The 24,347-nt window shown below is 56.9% G+C and overlaps 1 protein-coding gene across 1 annotated transcript in view; it reads right to left on the bottom strand.

Moving 5' to 3' along the window:
- The window catches only part of COX10 (cytochrome c oxidase assembly factor heme A:farnesyltransferase COX10), a 111,531-nt gene that overhangs the window by 2,695 nt on the left and 84,489 nt on the right, over positions 1–24,347 (bottom strand). The window contains exon 6 of the mRNA XM_075846433.1: positions 4,929–5,161. Coding sequence (XP_075702548.1) covers positions 4,929–5,161 — 233 coding nt within the window. The remainder of the gene's footprint in view (positions 1–4,928; positions 5,162–24,347) is intronic.

The raw sequence follows: 24,347 nt of genomic DNA, 5'->3' as shown, positions 1-24,347 counted from the left end.
GTCCTGCCTAATACCTCCATGTCCTGCGTCGTACCACCGCCCTGTTCTGTGTCGCACCACCCTGTCCTGCATCATTCCACCATATTGACCTGCATAGTACCACCGCCCTGACCTACCTAATACTTCCATGTCCTGCGTCGTACCACCGCACTGTCCTGACCTGCATCGTACCACCACCCTGACCTGCCAAATATCACCACCCTGACCTGCATGGTACCACCGCCCTGACCTGCCTAATATTACCACCCTGTCCTGCATTGTACCACAGCCCCGTCCTGCCTAATACCTCCATGTCCTGCGTCATACCACCGCCCTGTCCTGTGTCGCACCACCCTGTCCTGCATCATTCCACCATATTGACCTGCATAGAACCACCTCCCTAACCTACCTAATACTTCCATGCCCTGTGTCGCACCACCGCACCGACCTGCGTCGCACCACCGCCCCGACCAGCGTCGCACCACCGCCCCGACCAGCGTCGCACCACCGCCCCGACCAGCGTCGCACCACCGCCCCGACCAGCGTCGCACCACCGCCCCGACCAGCGTCGCACCACCGCCCCGACCAGCGTCGCACCACCGCCCCGACCAGCGTCGCACCACCGCCCCGACCTGCGTCGCACCACCGCCCCGACCTGCGTCGCACCACCGCCCTGTCCTGCTTCGTACCACCGCCCTGACCTGCCTCGTACCACTGCCCTGTCCTGCTTCGTACCACTGCCCTGTCCTGCTTCGTACCACTGCCATGTCCTGCTTCGTACCACTGCCATGACCTGCTTCGTACCACTGTTGTATCAGCATCATTAAGATCCTGTTGTGTCTGGTACATACAATTACACATCCATTCCCTGCAGGAGCCGTTTACCTGTCCGCACTCCCCTATTAAGTACAAAGTGCTGCACTCACTCGCTGTGTCTGATTGAGCTATTGACAGGAGGTCGGGTGAGGGGAGCTGGGCACACAATGCCTGCTGATTAAGAGATGAAGGTGCCCTGCGACCTCCGATCTCTAGCGTCTACCTGCCGATTATACAGAGTATAGTCTATAGATGTGACACGTTCAGGACTTATAAGAAGGACTCATGAATATGTTAAGGACTTGTATTGGTTTGATTTGGTCCTCGGCTGTTGGTCTACACAATTAAAGTCCTTCCTGGGAAATTAGTAGCTGAACAATTAGCCCCCCGGGAAGAGCAGAATACATGAGGGGGCCGGGGGAATTACTAGAGATGAGCGATAATGATAATTACTGGTAGGAGCAGCTCCTATCATATGTGTGATCATCCCTCTATTAGAGGTCACCCTGCCGTCCTGACCACAGCCGTGTCCTTACTGAGGTCACTTTACATCATGGAAGGGGGCACATATTGGGCTCCTGCAGTGGTCTCTAACCTGTGGCACTCCCATTGTTCTATATAACTCTCAGCATGCCCTCACTGCTGGAGACAGTCACAGGCCATGCTGGGAGTTGTAGTTTACAACAGCTGGAGAGACACAGGTAAGATCCCACTGCTCTACTGGGTGGGAGATATAAAGATTGAGTTACTTGACCTATTTTGTCATCTTGTCATGTCTTATAGTCCAACCACAGCCAGAGCTGCATCTAGAACGTGGCTTTCTGCCACATAGAATCAGCACATTACTGAGAGAAGCAGCCCTTAAGGCAGAGTTTCCCAACCTTTTCGGACTTTTAATACTTGAGGAGCATCAGCCCGCCACTCACAGTAAAATGACCATCAGCCCGTCCACTCACAGTAAAACTACCATCAGCCCCCACTCACAGTAAAATGACCATCAGCCCGCCACTCACAGTAAAATGACCATCAGCCCGTCCACTCACAGTAAAATGACCATCAGCCCGCCACTCACAGTAAAATGACCATCAGCCCCCCACTCACGTTAAAATGACCATCAGCCCCCCACTCACAGTAAAATGACCATCAGCCCGCCACTCACAGTAAAATGACCATCAGCCCCCCACTCACAGTAAAATGACCATCAGCCCCCCACTCACAGTAAAATGACCATCAGCCCGCCACTCACAGTAAAATGACCATCAGCCCCCCACTCACAGTAAAATGACCATCAGCCCCCCCACTCACAGTAAAATGACCATCAGCCCGCCACTCACAGTAAAATGACCATCAGCCCGCCACTCACAGTAAAATGACCATCAGCCCCCCACTCACAGTAAAATGACCATCAGCCCCCCACTCACAGTAAAATGACCATCAGCCCCCCACTCACAGTAAAATGACCATCAGCCCGCCACTCACAGTAAAACTACCATCAGCCCCCCACTCACAGTAAAATGACCATCAGCCCGCCACTCACAGTAAAATGACCATCAGCCCCCCCACTCACAGTAAAATGACCATCAGCCCACCACTCACAGTAAAACTACCATCAGCCCGTCCACTCACAGTAAAATGACCATCAGCCCCTCCACTCACAGTAAAATGACCATCAGCCCCCCACTCACAGTAAAATGACCATCAGCCCCCCACTCACAGTAAAATGACCATCAGCCCCCCACTCACAGTAAAATGACCATCAGCCCACCACTCACAGTAAAATGACCATCAGCCCCCCACTCACAGTAAAATGACCATCAGCCCCCCACTCACAGTAAAATGAACATCAGCCCACCACTCACAGTAAAACTACCATCAGCCCGTCCACTCACAGTAAAATGACCATCAGCCCGCCACTCACAGTAAAATGACCATCAGCCCCCCACTCACGTTAAAATGACCATCAGCCCCCCCACTCACAGTAAAATGACCATCAGCCCGCCACTCACAGTAAAATGACCATCAGCCCCCCACTCACAGTAATGAACATCAGCCCCCCACTCACAGTAAAACTACCATCAGCCCGTCCACTCACAGTAAAATGACCATCAGCCCCTCCACTCACAGTAAAATGACCATCAGCCCCCCACTCACAGTAAAATGACCATCAGCCCCCCACTCACAGTAAAATGACCATCAGCCCCCCACTCACAGTAAAATGACCATCAGCCCCCCACTCACAGTAAAATGACCATCAGCCCGCCACTCACAGTAAAATGACCATCAGCCCCCCACTCACAGTAAAATGACCATCAGCCCCCCACTCACAGTAAAATGACCATCAGCCCCCCCACTCACAGTAAAATGACCATCAGCCCGCCACTCACAATTTCTCCTTGAAGGTAGTGCCACATAGCCCCCTGATAGGTAGTGCCACATAGCCCCCTGATAGGTAGTGCCACCCTTCTTCCTTTAGATAGCTCCACTGTAGCTCCCTGAAGGAGCGGAATCCCCCTGTGGTCGGGGGTTTCCGCTCCTGGAGTGCTCCACTTGATGTCTCTGTCCATATATCTCGGCAATGCTGTGGATGGGGATTTCGCTTCAGGAGTTGCCCCTGATGTCACTGTCATATATATGGATAGAGAAATCAAGCACTCCGTCCGAGATCTACCCACACGAGGATTCTGCTCCTTCAGGGAGCTACAGTGACGCTAGTAGATAGCAGATAGCTAGTAGAGCAGGGAGATACCTCCATGCTCTGCTATAATGGCATCGCTACCGCTGTAGCAGCCGCTGCTAGCGGAGTTGCCAGCCATCTGGGGGCCCGTCCCCACAGGCGGCATGGACGCCCTCATGCCTGGTGTCGCCTCTAGCAGCCGCCACGGCTGCTACAGTGGTAGCGACGCCACTGAGTGAAGCGCCCGGGCGGAAAGGCAGCTGCTGAGTCGCTGGGCCCGGGTGTTTCTGAAACAAGCAGATGGAAGGGAGCTAACGCAGCGCACCTTCCACCTGCTGGAGTGATGCGCCAGGTCGCACACATCAGAGGCCGGCCCTGAGTGGAATCCCCATCCACAGAATTGTCCACGCCGTGACCGGGGATTCCACTCCAGGAGAAGCCCCTGACGTCTCGGTCCATTTATGGATAGTAATGTCAGGGGCTTTTCCTGGAGCTGAATCACCGGCCTCCGCACCGGCAACGCTGTGAACAGGGATTCCGCTTCAGGAGTTGCCCCTGATGTCACTATGGACAGAGACATTAAGCGTTGCGTTCAGGAGCAAATCCCCGGCCACAGGGGGATTCCGCTCCTTTAGGCAGCTATGGTGGCACTATGTATAGGAAGGGGGTGCCATCTACAGAGGTGGGGGGTGCCATCTACAGAGGTGGGGGGTGCCATCTACAAGTTGGCTGCAAAAATCTACTTCTCCTCAGATGCACTTCGTGCTGTGAGGAGGAGGGAGAAAAAGCCCGGCCCCAGTGGTTCAGAGGAGTGTTGCGACACCCCTGGAGGGTTCTCGCGGCACCCCGGTTGGGAACCACTGCCTTAAGGGTATGTTCACACACAGCAGATTTGTTGTGAAAATCCATGCAAAAGCTGCAGAAACAAGTTTATATACATGGAACACAAATCTGCCGTGTGTGAATATACCCTAATGGTTTATGTGGTGGGAGATGTATGAATGAAGAGGTAAGCTGCTGCTCCAGCCTGATCGCTGTCAGGAAACCAACAGAATTATAAATGCAGCTCTGGATGTGATCGGAGTATAATGTTTTATGTCAGACCGAGAAAAATAAAGCAAAGTCCATGAAAATCTGTCCAACATTATACTTAGATGTAAACAGAAAAGTGATGTAACAAAGCTGAAAACAAGAAATGATAGGTCAAGTCTCTTCCATAGCAACGTCCATGACTTTTGGGGTCTGTTGCTATGATGGTTTTGGCAGGATATAAGCAGATTAACTCCTTAACTCATCATGCAGAGGATTTCATGTGGTAGACCAAGGGCCAATATCACGCGGTCCTTTCCAGGAGTCATTATATAAATGCAAAATACAAGACGGAGCCGAGTGGGCGGGGTCTCATACAGATAACCCACTGACCAATCACATCATCAATCGGTCTTATGACGTCACTCACCAGCATCCAGGCCACCAGTAGCTGCAGTCCAGCCCATGATTGGTGGGATAGCGCCCACCACAGAACCCACCCAGGTGTTGGCAATGCTGAGCCTCTTCATGGGGGTATAACAGCAGGTGTAAAGGAAGATGTTGAATGCACCGAGGGCTCCGGTCAGCGGGTTCACGGCCACAGTCAACAAGCAGATCCCAGGAATGGCACAGGCAGCGGCAAAGGAGACGGCGATGAGAGGGCTGCAGAGAGACAGAGACATCATATATACCAGTAACAGACACAGAACTGTATATATACCCCCCCCCCCCTACAACTGACCCTACAAGAGGAGTGAGAGTCACGAGAGCCTAGGACAGAACGGCCCTGCATGTAACCTCAGAGGACGCACGAGATTCCTACAATCCAGTGTAATCCTTTCAGTCAGTAAGAGCGTGCTTCTGAGGCCGCGCAGAGCGCCCCCTCCATACTGCGGAGCGCCCGCTCATCACCGGACGCCCAGTAGACAAATGGTATTAATCTCCTGCATTATGGGACCTGCTGGCTGAAGACTCTCTGAAGAACTTTAATAAATGGAGTCACGAGAATGACACTTTACATAGGGAAAGGGATTTGCTTTGTGCGAGCCGCAAAATGGCGCATGTGGCATCCTACATTGGACACTTCATGACTGCGCCAAAAAAGCCTGGACTATAAAGTAATAGATTGGGTGCAACCTGTAACGCTGCAAAACAAGACTAAAAGTGGCGCACATGAGTAGCGGTATTTTCTAGTGCCAGCGGAGTGTTTACAGTGATCTGCCGATACCGTATTACTTCACCACGTCAGAGCCGCGGAGGAGGAGTTTGGCCTTCTCATGCTTTATAGGCAGAGCTCAGATGATCACTTTACCACACGGCCGTCATCCTTATAGTTCCTTACTTTGCCATTAGTATTGGTGAGGTAGAAATCGGAGACAGAGGGGGGAGGATTTTCCTACCCTAAGCCCTTATTCACACGAGAGGGTTTCCCGGCCGGGTGACGGCCGTTCATAAAACGGCCGTCACCCGGCTGCAGTAGGAACAATAGACCCCTAATGGGGCTATTCACACGACCGATTTTTTGACGGCCCGGGAAACCTGGCCGTCAAAAAAATGGGACATACCCTATTTTCGGCCGTTTAAACGGCCGCCCGGCTCCGATAGAAGTCCATGGGGCCGGGTAATACACGGCCATCACCGGAATGTGTCCCGAGTGACGGCCATGTCTTCCGTCGCTCGCGCTCTCCCCTCCTCCTCACAGTGCAGAGTGCATGTGAGGAGGAGGGTCTTTTTTTGCTCCCTGTAGGAGTCGGAATCCACAATCCCCGGCCGGGGATTCTGCTACAGGAGAAGGGAGTGACATATATGGACATTGAAGTCAGCGACTTCTCCTGGAAGGGGGGGATGGGTGCAACCTACAGGGGGCTGGGCGACATTACATACAGGGGGCTGGGTGGCATTACATACAGGGGGCTGGGTGGCATTACCTACAGGGGGCTGGGTGGCATTACATACAGGGGGCTGGGTGGCATTACATACAGGGGGCTGGGTGGCATTACATACAGGGGGCTGGGTGGCATTACATACAGGGGGCTGGGTGGCATTACCTACAGGGGGCTGGGTGGCATTACCTACAGGGGGCTGGGTGGCATTACCTACAGGGGGCTGGGTGGCATTACCTACAGGGGGCTGGGTGGCATTACCTACAGGGGGCTGGGTGGCATTACCTACAGGGGGCTGGGTGGCATTACCTACAGGGGGCTGGGTGGCATTACCTACAGGGGGCTGGGTGGCATTACATACAGGGGGCTGGGTGGCATTACCTACAGGGGGCTGGGTGGCATTACATACAGGGGGCTGGGTGGCATTACATACAGGGGGCTGGGTGGCATTACCTACAGGGGGCTGGGTGGCATTACCTACAGGGGGCTGGGTGGCATTACCTACAGGGGGCTGGGTGGCATTACCTACAGGGGGCTGGGTGGCATTACCTACAGGGGGCTGGGTGGCATTACATACAGGGGGCTGGGTGGCATTACATACAGGGGGCTGGGTGGCATTACATACAGGGGGCTGGGTGGCATTACATACAGGGGGCTGGGTGGCATTACCTACAGGGGGCTGGGTGGCATTACCTACAGGGGGCTGGGTGGCATTACCTACAGGGGGCTGGGTGGCATTACCTACAGGGGGCTGGGTGGCATTACATACAGGGGGCTGGGTGGCATTACCTACAGGGGGCTGGGTGGCATTACCTACAGGGGGCTGGGTGGCATTACATACAGGGGGCTAGGTGGCATTACATACAGGGGGCTGGGTGGCATTACATACAGGGGGCTGGGTGGCATTACCTACAGGGGGCTGGGTGGCATTACATACAGGGGGCTGGGTGGCATTACATACAGGGGGCTGGGTGGCATTACCTACAGGGGGCTGGGTGGCATTACATACAGGGGGCAGGGTGGCATTACCTACAGGGGGCCGGGTGGCATTACCTACAGGGGGCCGGGTGGCATTACATACAGGGGGCCGGGTGGCATTACATACAGGGGGCCGGGTGGCATTACATACAGGGGGCCGGGTGGCATTACATACAGGGGGCCGGGTGGCATTACATACAGGGGGCCGGGTGGCATTACATACAGGGGGCCGGGTGGCATTACCTACAGGGGGCCGGGTGGCATTACCTACAGGGGGCCGGGTGGCATTACCTACAGGGGGCCGGGTGGCATTACATACAGGGGGCCGGGTGGCATTACATACAGGGGGCCGGGTGGCATTACATACAGGGGGGGCTATGTGGCATTACATACAGGGGGCTGGGTGGCATTACATACAGGGGGCCGGGTGGCATTACATACAGGGGGCCGGGTGGCATTACATACAGGGGGCCGGGTGGCATTACCTACAGGGGGCCGGGTGGCATTACCTACAGGGGGCCGGGTGGCATTACCTACAGGGGGCCGGGTGGCATTACCTACAGGGGGCCGGGTGGCATTACCTACAGGGGGCCGGGTGGCATTACATACAGGGGGCTGGGTGGTATTACATACAAGGGGCTGGGTGGCATTACCTACAGGGGGCTGGGTGGCATTACCTACAGGGGGCTGGGTGGCAATACATACAGGGGGCTGGGTGGCATTACCTACAGGGGGCTGGGTGGCATTACCTACAGGGGGCTGGGTGGCATTACCTACAGGGGGCTGGGTGGCATTACCTACAGGGGGCTGGGTGGCATTACCTACAGGGGGCTGGGTGGCATTACCTACAGGGGGCTGGGTGGCATTACCTACAGGGGGCTGGGTGGCATTACATACAGGGGGCTGGGTGGCATTACATACAGGGGGCTGGGTGGCATTACATACAGGGGGCTGGGTGGCATTACATACAGGGGGCTGGGTGGCATTACATACAGGGGGCTGGGTGGCATTACATACAGGGGGCTGGGTGGCATTACATACAGGGGGCTGGGTGGCATTACCTACAGGGGGCTGGGTGGCATTACCTACAGGGGGCTGGGTGGCATTACCTACAGGGGGCTGGGTGGCATTACATACAGGGGGCTGGGTGGCATTACATACAGGGGGCTGGGTGGCATTACATACAGGGGGCTGGGTGGCATTACATACAGGGGGCTGGGTGGCATTACATACAGGGGGCTGGGTGGCATTACCTACAGGGGGCTGGGTGGCATTACCTACAGGGGGCTGGGTGGCATTACATACAGGGGGCTGGGTGGCATTACATACAGGGGGCTGGGTGGCATTACATACAGGGGGCTGGGTGGCATTACATACAGGGGGCTGGGTGGCATTACCTACAGGGGGCTGGGTGGCATTACCTACAGGGGGCTGGGTGGCATTACCTACAGGGGGCTGGGTGGCATTACATACAGGGGGCTGGGTGGCATTACATACAGGGGGCTGGGTGGCATTACCTACAGGGGGCTGGGTGGCATTACATACAGGGGGCTGGGTGGCATTACATACAGGGGGCTGGGTGGCATTACATACAGGGGGCTGGGTGGCATTACATACAGGGGGCTGGGTGGCATTACCTACAGGGGGCTGGGTGGCATTACCTACAGGGGGCTGGGTGGCATTACATACAGGGGGCTGGGTGGCATTACATACAGGGGGCTGGGTGGCATTACATACAGGGGGCTGGGTGGCATTACATACAGGGGGCTGGGTGGCATTACATACAGGGGGCTGGGTGGCATTACATACAGGGGGCTGGGTGGCATTACCTACAGGGGGCTGGGTGGCATTACCTACAGGGGGCTGGGTGGCATTACCTACAGGGGGCTGGGTGGCATTACATACAGGGGGCTGGGTGGCATTACATACAGGGGGCTGGGTGGCATTACATACAGGGGGCTGGGTGGCATTACCTACAGGGGGCTGGGTGGCATTACCTACAGGGGGCTGGGTGGCATTACCTACAGGGGGCTGGGTGGCATTACATACAGGGGGCTGGGTGGCATTACCTACAGGGGGCTGGGTGGCATTACATACAGGGGGCAGGGTGGCATTACCTACAGGGGGCCGGGTGGCATTACCTACAGGGGGCCGGGTGGCATTACATACAGGGGGCCGGGTGGCATTACATACAGGGGGCCGGGTGGCATTACATACAGGGGGCCGGGTGGCATTACATACAGGGGGCCGGGTGGCATTACATACAGGGGGCCGGGTGGCATTACCTACAGGGGGCCGGGTGGCATTACCTACAGGGGGCCGGGTGGCATTACCTACAGGGGGCCGGGTGGCATTACCTACAGGGGCCGGGTGGCATTACATACAGGGGGCCGGGTGGCATTACATACAGGGGGCCGGGTGGCATTACATACAGGGGGGGCTATGTGGCATTACATACAGGGGGCCGGGTGGCATTACATACAGGGGGCCGGGTGGCATTACATACAGGGGGCCGGGTGGCATTACATACAGGGGGCCGGGTGGCATTACCTACAGGGGGCCGGGTGGCATTACCTACAGGGGGCCGGGTGGCATTACCTACAGGGGGCCGGGTGGCATTACCTACAGGGGGCTGGGTGGCATTACCTACAGGGGGCTGGGTGGCATTACCTACAGGGGGCTGGGTGGCATTACATACAGGGGGCTGGGTGGCATTACATACAGGGGGCTGGGTGGCATTACATACAGGGGGCTGGGTGGCATTACATACAAGGGGCTGGGTGGCATTACCTACAGGGGGCTGGGTGGCATTACCTACAGGGGGCTGGGTGGCATTACCTACAGGGGGCTGGGTGGCATTACATACAGGGGGCTGGGTGGCATTACCTACAGGGGGCTGGGTGGCATTACCTACAGGGGGCTGGGTGGCATTACATACAGGGGGCTGGGTGGCATTACATACAGGGGGCTGGGTGGCATTACCTACAGGGGGCTGGGTGGCATTACCTACAGGGGGCTGGGTGGCATTACCTACAGGGGGCTGGGTGGCATTACCTACAGGGGGCTGGGTGGCATTACCTACAGGGGGCTGGGTGGCATTACATACAGGGGGCTGGGTGGCATTACATACAGGGGGCTGGGTGGCATTACATACAGGGGGCTGGGTGGCATTACATACAGGGGGCTGGGTGGCATTACCTACAGGGGGCTGGGTGGCATTACCTACAGGGGGCTGGGTGGCATTACCTACAGGGGGCTGGGTGGCATTACCTACAGGGGGCTGGGTGGCATTACATACAGGGGGCTGGGTGGCATTACCTACAGGGGGCTGGGTGGCATTACCTACAGGGGGCTGGGTGGCATTACATACAGGGGGCTGGGTGGCATTACATACAGGGGGCTGGGTGGCATTACATACAGGGGGCTGGGTGGCATTACCTACAGGGGGCTGGGTGGCATTACATACAGGGGGCTGGGTGGCATTACCTACAGGGGGCTGGGTGGCATTACATACAGGGGGCTGGGTGGCATTACATACAGGGGGCTGGGTGGCATTACATACAGGGGGCTGGGTGGCATTACCTACAGGGGGCTGGGTGGCATTACCTACAGGGGGCTGGGTGGCATTACCTACAGGGGGCTGGGTGGCATTACATACAGGGGGCTGGGTGGCATTACCTACAGGGGGCTGGGTGGCATTACCTACAGGGGGCTGGGTGGCATTACATACAGGGGGCTGGGTGGCATTACATACAGGGGGCTGGGTGGCATTACATACAGGGGGCTGGGTGGCATTACATACAGGGGGCTGGGTGGCATTACATACAGGGGGCTGGGTGGCATTACATACAGGGGGCTGGGTGGCATTACATACAGGGGGCTGGGTGGCATTACCTACAGGGGGCTGGGTGGCATTACCTACAGGGGGCTGGGTGGCATTACCTACAGGGGGCTGGGTGGCATTACATACAGGGGGCTGGGTGGCATTACATACAGGGGGCTGGGTGGCATTACATACAGGGGGCTGGGTGGCATTACATACAGGGGGCTGGGTGGCATTACCTACAGGGGGCTGGGTGGCATTACATACAGGGGGCTGGGTGGCATTACATACAGGGGGCTGGGTGGCATTACATACAGGGGGCTGGGTGGCATTACATACAGGGGGCTGGGTGGCATTACATACAGGGGGCTGGGTGGCATTACCTACAGGGGGCTGGGTGGCATTACCTACAGGGGGCTGGGTGGCATTACATACAGGGGGCTGGGTGGCATTACATACAGGGGGCTGGGTGGCATTACATACAGGGGGCTGGGTGGCATTACCTACAGGGGGCTGGGTGGCATTACATACAGGGGGCTGGGTGGCATTACATACAGGGGGGCTGGGTGGCATTACATACATGGGGCTGGGTGGCATTACCTACAGGGGGCTGGGTGGCATTACCTACAGGGGGCTGGGTGGCATTACCTACAGGGGGCTGGGTGGCATTACATACAGGGGGCTGGGTGGCATTACATACAGGGGGCTGGGTGGCATTACATACAGGGGGCTGGGTGGCATTACATACAGGGGGCTGGGTGGCATTACATACAGGGGGCTGGGTGGCATTACCTACAGGGGGCTGGGCGGCATTACCTACAGGGGGCTGGGCGGCATTACCTACAGGGGGCTGGGCGGCATTACCTACAGGGGGCTGGGCGACATTACATACAGGGGGCTGGGCGGCATTACCTACAGGGGGCTGGGCGGCATTACATACAGGGGGCTGGGCGGCATTACATACAGGGGGCTGGGTGGCATTACCTACAGGGGGCTGGGTGGCATTACCTACAGGGGGCTGGGTGGCATTACATACAGGGGGCTGGGTGGCATTACATACAGGGGGCTGGGTGGCATTACATACAGGGGGCTGGGTGGCATTACATACAGGGGGCTGGGTGGCATTACATACAGGGGGCTGGGTGGCATTACATACAGGGGGCTGGGTGGCATTACATACAGGGGGCTGGGTGGCATTACATACAGGGGGCTGGGTGGCATTACCTACAGGGGGCTGGGTGGCATTACCTACAGGGGGCTGGGTGGCATTACCTACAGGGGGCTGGGTGGCATTACCTACAGGGGGCTGGGTGGCATTACCTACAGGGGGCTGGGTGGCATTACCTACAGGGGGCTGGGTGGCATTACCTACAGGGGGCTGGGTGGCATTACATACAGGGGGCTGGGTGGCATTACATACAGGGGGCTGGGTGGCATTACATACAGGGGGCTGGGTGGCATTACCTACAGGGGGCTGGGTGGCATTACCTACAGGGGGCTGGGTGGCATTACCTACAGGGGGCTGGGTGGCATTACCTACAGGGGGCTGGGTGGCATTACATACAGGGAGCTGGGTGGCATTACATACAGGGGGCTGGGTGGCATTACATACAGGGGGCTGGGTGGCATTACATACAGGGGGCTGGGTGGCATTACATACAGGGGGCTGGGTGGCATTACATACAGGGGGCTGGGTGGCATTACCTACAGGGGGCTGGGTGGCATTACCTACAGGGGGCTGGGTGGCATTACCTACAGGGGGCTGGGTGGCATTACCTACAGGGGGCTGGGTGGCATTACCTACAGGGGGCTGGGTGGCATTACCTACAGGGGGCTGGGTGGCATTACCTACAGGGGGCTGGGTGGCATTACATACAGGGGGCTGGGTGGCATTACATACAGGGGGCTGGGTGGCATTACATACAGGGGGCTGGGTGGCATTACCTACAGGGGGCTGGGTGGCATTACATACAGGGGGCTGGGTGGCATTACCTACAGGGGGCTGGGTGGCATTACATACAGGGGGCAGGGTGGCATTACCTACAGGGGGCCGGGTGGCATTACCTACAGGGGGCCGGGTGGCATTACATACAGGGGGCCGGGTGGCATTACATACAGGGGGCCGGGTGGCATTACATACAGGGGGCCGGGTGGCATTACATACAGGGGGCCGGGTGGCATTACATACAGGGGGCCGGGTGGCATTACATACAGGGGGCCGGGTGGCATTACATACAGGGGGCCGGGTGGCATTACCTACAGGGGGCCGGGTGGCATTACCTACAGGGGGCCGGGTGGCATTACCTACAGGGGGCCGGGTGGCATTACATACAGGGGGCCGGGTGGCATTACATACAGGGGGCCGGGTGGCATTACATACAGGGGGGGCTATGTGGCATTACATACAGGGGGCTGGGTGGCATTACATACAGGGGGCCGGGTGGCATTACATACAGGGGGCCGGGTGGCATTACATACAGGGGGCCGGGTGGCATTACCTACAGGGGGCCGGGTGGCATTACCTACAGGGGGCTGGGTGGCATTACCTACAGGGGGCTGGGTGGCATTACCTACAGGGGGCTGGGTGGCATTACCTACAGGGGGCTGGGTGGCATTACATACAGGGGGCTGGGTGGCATTACATACAGGGGGCTGGGTGGCATTACATACAGGGGGCTGGGTGGCATTACATACAAGGGGCTGGGTGGCATTACCTACAGGGGGCTGGGTGGCATTACCTACAGGGGGCTGGGTGGCATTACCTACAGGGGGCTGGGTGGCATTACATACAGGGGGCTGGGTGGCATTACCTACAGGGGGCTGGGTGGCATTACATACAGGGGGCTGGGTGGCATTACATACAGGGGGCTGGGTGGCATTACCTACAGGGGGCTGGGTGGCATTACATACAGGGGGCTGGGTGGCATTACCTACAGGGGGCTGGGTGGCATTACCTACAGGGGGCTGGGTGGCATTACCTACAGGGGGCTGGGTGGCATTACCTACAGGGGGCTGGGTGGCATTACCTACAGGGGGCTGGGTGGCATTACATACAGGGGGCTGGGTGGCATTACATACAGGGGGCTGGGTGGCATTACATACAGGGGGCTGGGTGGCATTACATACAGGGGGCTGGGTGGCATTACATACAGGGGGCTGGGTGGCATTACATACAGGGGGCTGGGTGGCATTACATACAGGGGGCTGGGTGGCATTACATACAGGGGGCTGGGTGGCATTACCTACAGGGGGCTGGGTGGCATTACCTACAGGGGGCTGGGTGGCATTACATACAGGGGGCTGGGTGGCATTACATACAGGGGGCTGGGTGGCATTACATACAGGGGGCTGGGTGGCATTACATACAGGGGGCTGGGTGGCATTACCTACAGGGGGCTGGGTGGCATTACATACAGGGGGCTGGGTGGCATTACATACAGGGGGCTGGGTGGCATTACATACAGGGGGCTGGGTGGCATTACATACAGGGGGCTGGGTGGCATTACATACAGGGGGCTGGGTGGCATTACATACAGGGGGCTGGGTGGCATTACATACAGGGGGCTGGGTGGCATTACCTACAGGGGGCTGGGTGGCATTACCTACAGGGGGCTGGGTGGCATTACATACAGGGGGCTGGGTGGCATTACATACAGGGGGCTGGGTGGCATTACATACAGGGGGCTGGGTGGCATTACCTACAGGGGGCTGGGTGGCATTACATACAGGGGGCTGGGTGGCATTACATACAGGGGGCTGGGTGGAATTACATACAGGGGGCTGGGTGGCATTACATACAGGGGGCTGGGTGGAATTACATACAGGGGGCTGGGTGGCATTACATACAGGGGGCTGGGTGGCATTACATACAGGGGGCTGGGTGGCATTACATACAGGGGGCTGGGTGGCATTACATACAGGGGGCTGGGTGGCATTACCTACAGGGGGCTGGGTGGCATTACATACAGGGGGCTGGGTGGCATTACATACAGGGGGCAGGGTGGCATTACATACAGGGGGCCGGGTGGCATTACATACAGGGGGCCGGGTGGCATTACATACAGGGGGCCGGGTGGCATTACATACAGGGGGCCGGGTGGCATTACATACAGGGGGCCGGGTGGCATTACCTACAGGGGGCCGGGTGGCATTACCTACAGGGGGCCGGGTGGCATTACCTACAGGGGGCCGGGTGGCATTACCTACAGGGGGCCGGGTGGCATTACATACAGGGGGCCGGGTGGCATTACATACAGGGGGCCGGGTGGCATTACATACAGGGGGCTGGGTGGCATTACCTACAGGGGGCTGGGTGGCATTACCTACAGGGGGCTGGGTGGCATTACCTACAGGGGGCTGGGTGGCATTACATACAGGGGGCTGGGTGGCATTACATACAGGGGGCTGGGTGGCATTACATACAGGGGGCTGGGTGGCATTACATACAGGGGGCTGGGTGGCATTACCTACAGGGGGCTGGGTGGCATTACCTACAGGGGGCCGGGTGGCATTACCTACAGGGGGCTGGGTGGCATTACCTACAGGGGGCTGGGTGGCATTACATACAGGGGGCTGGGTGGCATTACATACAGGGGGCTGGGTGGCATTACATACAGGGGGCTGGGTGGCATTACATACAGGGGGCTGGGTGGCATTACCTACAGGGGGCTGGGTGGCATTACATACAGGGGGCTGGGTGGCATTACATACAGGGGGCTGGGTGGCATTACATACAGGGGGCTGGGTGGCATTACATACAGGGGGCTGGGTGGCATTACATACAGGGGGCAGGGTGGCATTACCTACAGGGGGCTGGGTGGCATTACCTACAGGGGGCTGGGTGGCATTACATACAGGGGGCTGGGTGGCATTACATACAGGGGGCCGGGTGGCATTACATACAGGGAGCCGGGTGGCATTACATACAGGGGGCCGGGTGGCATTACATACAGGGGGCCGGGTGGCATTACATACAGGGGGCCGGGTGGCATTACCTACAGGGGGCCGGGTGGCATTACCTACAGGGGGCCGGGTGGCATTACCTACAGGGGGCCGGGTGGCATTACCTACAGGGGGCCGGGTGGCATTACATACAGGGGGCCGGGTGGCATTACATACAGGGGGCCGGGTGGCATTACATACAGGGGGGGCTATGTGGCATTACATACAGGGGGCTGGGTGGCATTACATACAGGGGGCTGGGTGGCATTACATACAGGGGGCCGGGTGGCATTACATACAGGGGGCTGGGTGGCATTACCTACAGGGGGCTGGGTGGCATTACCTACAGGGGGCTGGGTGGCATTACCTACAGGGGGCTGGGTGGCATTACATACAGGGGGCTGGGTGGCATTACATACAGGGGGCTGGGTGGCATTACATACAGGGGGCTGGGTGGCATTACATACAGGGGGCTGGGTGGCATTACATACAGGGGGCTGGGTGGCATTACATACAGGGGGCTGGGTGGCATTACATACAGGGGGCTGGGTGGCATTACATACAGGGGGCTGGGTGGCATTACCTACAGGGGGCTGGGTGGCATTACATACAGGGGGCTGGGTGGCATTACCTACAGGGGGCTGGGTGGCATTACATACAGGGGGCCGGGTGGCATTACATACAGGGGGCCGGGTGGCATTACATACAGGGGGCCGGGTGGCATTACCTACAGGGGGCCGGGTGGCATTACATACAGGGGGCTGGGTGGCATTACATACAGGGGGCTGGGTGGCATTACATACAGGGGGCAGGGTGGCATTACCTACAGGGGGCTGGGTGGCATTACCTACAGGGGGCTGGGTGGCATTACATACAGGGGGCTGGGTGGCATTACATACAGGGGGCCGGGTGGCATTACATACAGGGGGCCGGGTGGCATTACATACAGGGGGCCGGGTGGCATTACATACAGGGGGCCGGGTGGCATTACATACAGGGGGCCGGGTGGCATTACATACAGGGGGCCGGGTGGCATTACATACAGGGGGCCGGGTGGCATTACCTACAGGGGGCTGGGTGGCATTACCTACAGGGGGCCGGGTGGCATTACCTACAGGGGGCCGGGTGGCATTACATACAGGGGGCCGGGTGGCATTACATACAGGGGGGGCTATGTGGCATTACATACAGGGGGCCGGGTGGCATTACATACAGGGGGCTGGGTGGCATTACATACAGGGGGCCGGGTGGCATTACATACAGGGGGCTGGGTGGCATTACCTACAGGGGGCTGGGTGGCATTACCTACAGGGGGCTGGGTGGCATTACCTACAGGGGGCTGGGTGGCATTACCTACAGGGGGCTGGGTGGCATTACCTACAGGGGGCTGGGTGGCATTACATACAGGGGGCTGGGTGGCATTACATACAGGGGGCTGGGTGGCATTACATACAGGGGGCTGGGTGGCATTACATACAAGGGGCTGGGTGGCATTACATACAGGGGGCTGGGTGGCATTACATACAGGGGGCTGGGTGGCATTACATACAGGGGGCTGGGTGGCATTACCTACAGGGGGCTGGGTGGCATTACATACAGGGGGCTGGGTGGCATTACCTACAGGGGGCTGGGTGGCATTACATACAGGGGGCTGGGTGGCATTACATACAGGGGGCCGGGTGGCATTACATACAGGGGGCCGGGTGGCATTACCTACAGGGGGCTGGGTGGCATTACATACAGGGGGCTGGGTGGCATTACATACAGGGGGCTGGGTGGCATTACATACAGGGGGCAGGGTGGCATTACATACAGGGGGCTGGGTGGCATTACATACAGGGGGCAGGGTGGCATTACATACAGGGGGCTGGGTGGCATTACCTACAGGGGGCAGGGTGGCATTACATACAGGGGGCTGGGTGGCATTACATACAGGGGGCAGGGTGGCATTACCTACAGGGGGCAGGGTGGCATTACATACAGGGGGCTGGGTGGCATTACATACAGGGGGCAGGGTGGCATTACATACAGGGGGCTGGGTGGCATTACATACAGGGGGCAGGGTGGCATTACATACAGGGGGCTGGGTGGCATTACCTACAGGGGGCAGGGTGGCATTACATACAGGGGGCCGGGTGGCATTACATACAGGGGGCCGGGTGGCATTACATACAGGGGGGGCTATGTGGCATTACATACAGGGGGCCGGGTGGCATTACATACAGGGGGCCGGGTGGCATTACCTACAGGGGGCTGGGTGGCATTACCTACAGGGGGCTGGGTGGCATTACCTACAGGGGGCCGGGTGGCATTACATACAGGGGGCCGGGTGGCATTACATACAGGGGGCCGGGTGGCATTACATACAGGGGGGGCTATGTGGCATTACATACAGGGGGCCGGGTGGCATTACATACAGGGGGCTGGGTGGCATTACATACAGGGGGCCGGGTGGCATTACATACAGGGGGCTGGGTGGCATTACCTACAGGGGGCTGGGTGGCATTACCTACAGGGGGCTGGGTGGCATTACCTACAGGGGGCTGGGTGGCATTACCTACAGGGGGCTGGGTGGCATTACATACAGGGGGCTGGGTGGCATTACATACAGGGGGCTGGGTGGCATTACATACAGGGGGCTGGGTGGCATTACATACAAGGGGCTGGGTGGCATTACCTACAGGGGGCTGGGTGGCATTACATACAGGGGGCTGGGTGGCATTACCTACAGGGGGCTGGGTGGCATTACATACAGGGGGCTGGGTGGCATTACATACAGGGGGCCGGGTGGCATTACATACAGGGGGCCGGGTGGCATTACCTACAGGGGGCTGGGTGGCATTACATACAGGGGGCTGGGTGGCATTACATACAGGGGGCTGGGTGGCATTACATACAGGGGGCAGGGTGGCATTACATACAGGGGGCTGGGTGGCATTACATACAGGGGGCAGGGTGGCATTACATACAGGGGGCTGGGTGGCATTACCTACAGGGGGCAGGGTGGCATTACATACAGGGGGCTGGGTGGCATTACCTACAGGGGGCAGGGTGGCATTACCTACAGGGGGCAGGGTGGCATTACATACAGGGGGCTGGGTGGCATTACATACAGGGGGCAGGGTGGCATTACATACAGGGGGCTGGGTGGCATTACATACAGGGGGCAGGGTGGCATTACATACAGGGGGCTGGGTGGCATTACCTACAGGGGGCAGGGTGGCATTACATACAGGGGGCCGGGTGGCATTACATACAGGGGGCCGGGTGGCATTACATACAGGGGGGGCTATGTGGCATTACATACAGGGGGCTGGGTGGCATTACATACAGGGGGCTGGGTGGCATTACATACAGGGGGCCGGGTGGCATTACATACAGGGGGCTGGGTGGCATTACCTACAGGGGGCTGGGTGGCATTACCTACAGGGGGCTGGGTGGCATTACCTACAGGGGGCTGGGTGGCATTACCTACAGGGGGCTGGGTGGCATTACATACAGGGGGCTGGGTGGCATTACATACAGGGGGCTGGGTGGCATTACATACAGGGGGCTGGGTGGCATTACATACAGGGGGCTGGGTGGCATTACATACAGGGGGCTGGGTGGCATTACATACAGGGGGCTGGGTGGCATTACCTACAGGGGGCTGGGTGGCATTACATACAGGGGGCTGGGTGGCATTACCTACAGGGGGCTGGGTGGCATTACATACAGGGGGCTGGGTGGCATTACATACAGGGGGCCGGGTGGCATTACATACAGGGGGCCGGGTGGCATTACCTACAGGGGGCTGGGTGGCATTACATACAGGGGGCTGGGTGGCATTACATACAGGGGGCAGGGTGGCATTACATACAGGGGGCAGGGTGGCATTACCTACAGGGGGCTGGGTGGCATTACCTACAGGGGGCTGGGTGGCATTACATACAGGGGGCTGGGTGGCATTACATACAGGGGGCCGGGTGGCATTACATACAGGGGGCCGGGTGGCATTACATACAGGGGGCCGGGTGGCATTACATACAGGGGGCCGGGTGGCATTACATACAGGGGGCCGGGTGGCATTACATACAGGGGGCCGGGTGGCATTACCTACAGGGGGCTGGGTGGCATTACCTACAGGGGGCCGGGTGGCATTACCTACAGGGGGCCGGGTGGCATTACATACAGGGGGCCGGGTGGCATTACATACAGGGGGCCGGGTGGCATTACATACAGGGGGGGCTATGTGGCATTACATACAGGGGGCCGGGTGGCATTACATACAGGGGGCTGGGTGGCATTACATACAGGGGGCCGGGTGGCATTACATACAGGGGGCTGGGTGGCATTACCTACAGGGGGCTGGGTGGAATTACCTACAGGGGGCTGGGTGGCATTACCTACAGGGGGCTGGGTGGCATTACATACAGGGGGCTGGGTGGCATTACATACAGGGGGCTGGGTGGCATTACATACAGGGGGCTGGGTGGCATTACATACAAGGGGCTGGGTGGCATTACATACAGGGGGCTGGGTGGCATTACATACAGGGGTCTGGGTGGCATTACATACAGGGGGCTGGGTGGCATTACCTACAGGGGGCTGGGTGGCATTACCTACAGGGGGCTGGGTGGCATTACATACAGGGGGCTGGGTGGCATTACCTACAGGGGGCTGGGTGGCATTACATACAGGGGGCTGGGTGGCATTACATACAGGGGGCCGGGTGGCATTACATACAGGGGGCCGGGTGGCATTACCTACAGGGGGCTGGGTGGCATTACATACAGGGGGCTGGGTGGCATTACATACAGGGGGCTGGGTGGCATTACATACAGGGGGCAGGGTGGCATTACATACAGGGAGCTGGGTGGCATTACATACAGGGGGCTGGGTGGCATTACCTACAGGGGGCAGGGTGGCATTACATACAGGGGGCTGGGTGACATTACATACAGGGGGCAGGGTGGCATTACCTACAGGGGGCAGGGTGGCATTACATACAGGGGGCTGGGTGGCATTACATACAGGGGGCTGGGTGGCATTACCTACAGGGGGCAGGGTGGCATTACATACAGGGGGCTGGGTGGCATTACCTACAGGGGGCAGGGTGGCATTACATACAGGGGGCTGGGTGGCATTATCTACAGAGGTCTGTGTGTGGCAAAAAAATTAAATGAAATTCATCCAATTTTAAAACAGACAGGGAAAAAAATGGATGCAAAACGGGTAAAAAAAAAGGGGTAAAAAAAAAGGGGTAAAAAAAGGGCCATTTTTATCGGCCGACACTTGGACCCTGACGTGTGAATAAATCACGTAAATTGGATTGTGTGGTTCTAGTCACACGCGGCACATTTCGTGGAGATATTTCTGCAATGAATCTGCTGCATGTGAACATACTCTAACAAGAAGCAACCGCTGCAACCTCCGATCAGAAAACCAGCGAAAATACTTGACAAGTAGAAGTCATTACACGTGAAAGCTGCGCCTCCTTTACCGGTTCCAATGGCCGCAATTCCTGCGACATTCAAGTAAATCTGCTTAAAAATCATTGCACACCCCGGGAAATGTTTCTAGTATTTCATGATTACACAAATACGTGGCTGCGACTCCCGGCCTGAGCTCAGAGATGAAGGCGTCTTATTGGATGTGACGTCTCGGAGCTGCTGCTCATGTGAACTATGACCTGTAACACAAGGAGTTGGCCCCGGGCTCTGCGGCACCTTTAATGTAACACCTGCTCTCCACGCACTCACATTAAATGTTACTCCAGTCCACCGCGCGCCCGCCTGATGGATTTCTAGAGCGATTGCATTGGGCTCTCACCTTTCTCCTTGGCAATCGCGCTGGTCACATCAGAGGGCACGTCCCAGGCCGGAGCCTGACGCTGTACGCTGATGTAGTTCTGAAAACTGGACAGCCAGAGTCATCTAGAAATGTCTGGTGTTTATAAAGCGAAATATCTGAAACACTCTGTGCTGCTGAAACCCCCTGCTTCTTCTACAAAATCAACATACAGGGGAAGCAGAGCGGTGTGTTTCTCCATAGAGCTCGTGTCTAGTCCTCCCCGGCTCATACTGCATTTCAATCATATAATCCACGTCGCCCTCGCCGTCGCCTCTTACATAGAACGTAATAGAGTTACAGTGAAATAAGAAGATTGGACGTAGAAGAACATTTCCTGCATCGCTAGTTACATTATTCTGCGGCTGATCTTCAGGTCCAATCACCTGGCGCATAGAAATGACATTGTACTGCAGTATATTGCGTTATCACAGCCGCCATTGAATGAAGTTACCGGCAAACTGATCGGAACAGACAAAGCTTTATTAGTCTGACGTATTGTCGGGCGTTTAACAGCAATAAAAGAGAAGGCAAAAAAAGATAAACAACGGCGTTCAATTCAATTTCCATTTTAATTAGAAATAGATTTGTGACCGGGGTCGATATGTATATATTTAATGACATGAGAAATGGCGGCGGGAGGCGGAGCTCTAACCGCACGAGGAGCTGCTGCCGCCGGGTCAGGACTAATATTAATCACCAAGTGTACAAGCGATGAGGAGATGTGATCAGCGCTAATTCCACCATCTCCCGCGTCTATATCATTCCGGATTAGACAGGATGATGATTCCCGCCTTATCTTCAACCAGGACCTTAACGGCTTCATTAAACCCAGAACATCCATCACCCAGATAATACCAGAAAGTCTCCAAAATCACCGGCCGATACCGTACAGGACCACGCGTCATCTGATCCATCAGACGGGTGTGATGTCATGTTACTACTGATCTATGGAGACCACCACAGGTGTGACCCTATACATGTAGGCCGTCATCTCACCCTTCACTGGACACCAGGGGTGAGAAATTACTCAAGGGCCATGTAAACGAGCGCCGATCAACGAGACAGCTCATTAATCGGCGCTCGTTTGCTTCTGTCACGAGGAGCTATGTATGGGGAGGAGCGCTCGTTACTCCGATCACTCGTCCTCTTACATTTCCATCAAGTCGGCAGCGCGTCTCCCTGTTTACACACCAAGTCGTGCTGCCAACAACGATAATACTGTACGCTGCCTAAACTATACGATCAGGCGATCAGTGCTTGCTCGTTCATCGGCTGATCGTTGCTGGGTTTACACAGGGCAATCATCGGGGACGAGCATTTTGTGAACGCTTGTGTGCCCGATGTAAAGGGGCCCTAACTCTGTAAATCCTTCACTTTACTTGACTGATCCTGAGTTACATGTGTCGCCCTCCTTTATTGTGATCTAAGCTAAACTAACAATTCTGCTGGATTCCTGGTACTAGAGTTAAGGCTCCACACACGCCGATAGAGGGTTGGAGCTAAATCGTTGTCGGTTTCCAAGAGCAACCAGCAGAATTATGATCACTACATATATAGCGAAAGCAATACTGAATCCCACTACTCTTGGATTTCGTGCACTATAAATTGGAGCCGGTTCTGCGCTCGGTTGTGGTCTCAGAGGCTAAAAACGGCTACCGGATATGGCTGCCACTTTGGGGGTGACAAAGGAGGTTGTCACGAGATGATCACCTGAAGCTCGATCACAAATCAGGACCCAACTTGGGATCATGACTTAGCTGTAACCCTGTATGTACAATGCTGGACTCTTATAAAGTCAGATATGAGCATCATTCATACTAAATCTCAGCCCTCGTAACATAACTCAGCAGAGCACTTCAGAGGATGAAAGCCACGAGAACATGGACCGGAGACGCTACTTACTGCCGTGAATAGACGATCAGTATTGTCAGGTCTTCTTTATTCCTCTATTAAATGTTAAACGCTTCTTATACAGCGTCCTACAATGCACAGGTCACAGCGATCTGGTCAGCGGCCAATCACATCTCTGCTGTCAGTGGTTACCTGACCTCTCCTATGGACTAGTTTCATGAGGCCTCAGTCCCATCACTGGCACATACAGTAAACCTAGCTGATATATTAGGACAGTGCATGAATATCAATCCTCCAATTTACCAGCGGAAAAATCATCGCCGTGTCGAGGGGACGGAGTGCACTACTATGCGCTTATTATTTCATTCATCCCACTTTTTATATGGCTAGATTGTGACACTAAAGGCGTTTCTGGTTTGATGTAAATATACGGTAAAGGGAGAGAAATAGCGGCAGGATCTAGCATCCCGTTCTAAACGATGGCGGTCTGATTCTAGCGATGTGACAGGGAGAACGAAACCAGCGCCGTGGCCCCTTCATT

The sequence above is a fragment of the Rhinoderma darwinii genome, chromosome 13, assembly GCF_050947455.1.
Source record: "Rhinoderma darwinii isolate aRhiDar2 chromosome 13, aRhiDar2.hap1, whole genome shotgun sequence".
In the NCBI taxonomy this organism is placed as follows: domain Eukaryota; kingdom Metazoa; phylum Chordata; class Amphibia; order Anura; family Rhinodermatidae; genus Rhinoderma; species Rhinoderma darwinii.
Note: the sequence above shows the minus strand (reverse complement) of the source record. Positions and strands in the feature narration are given on the sequence as shown.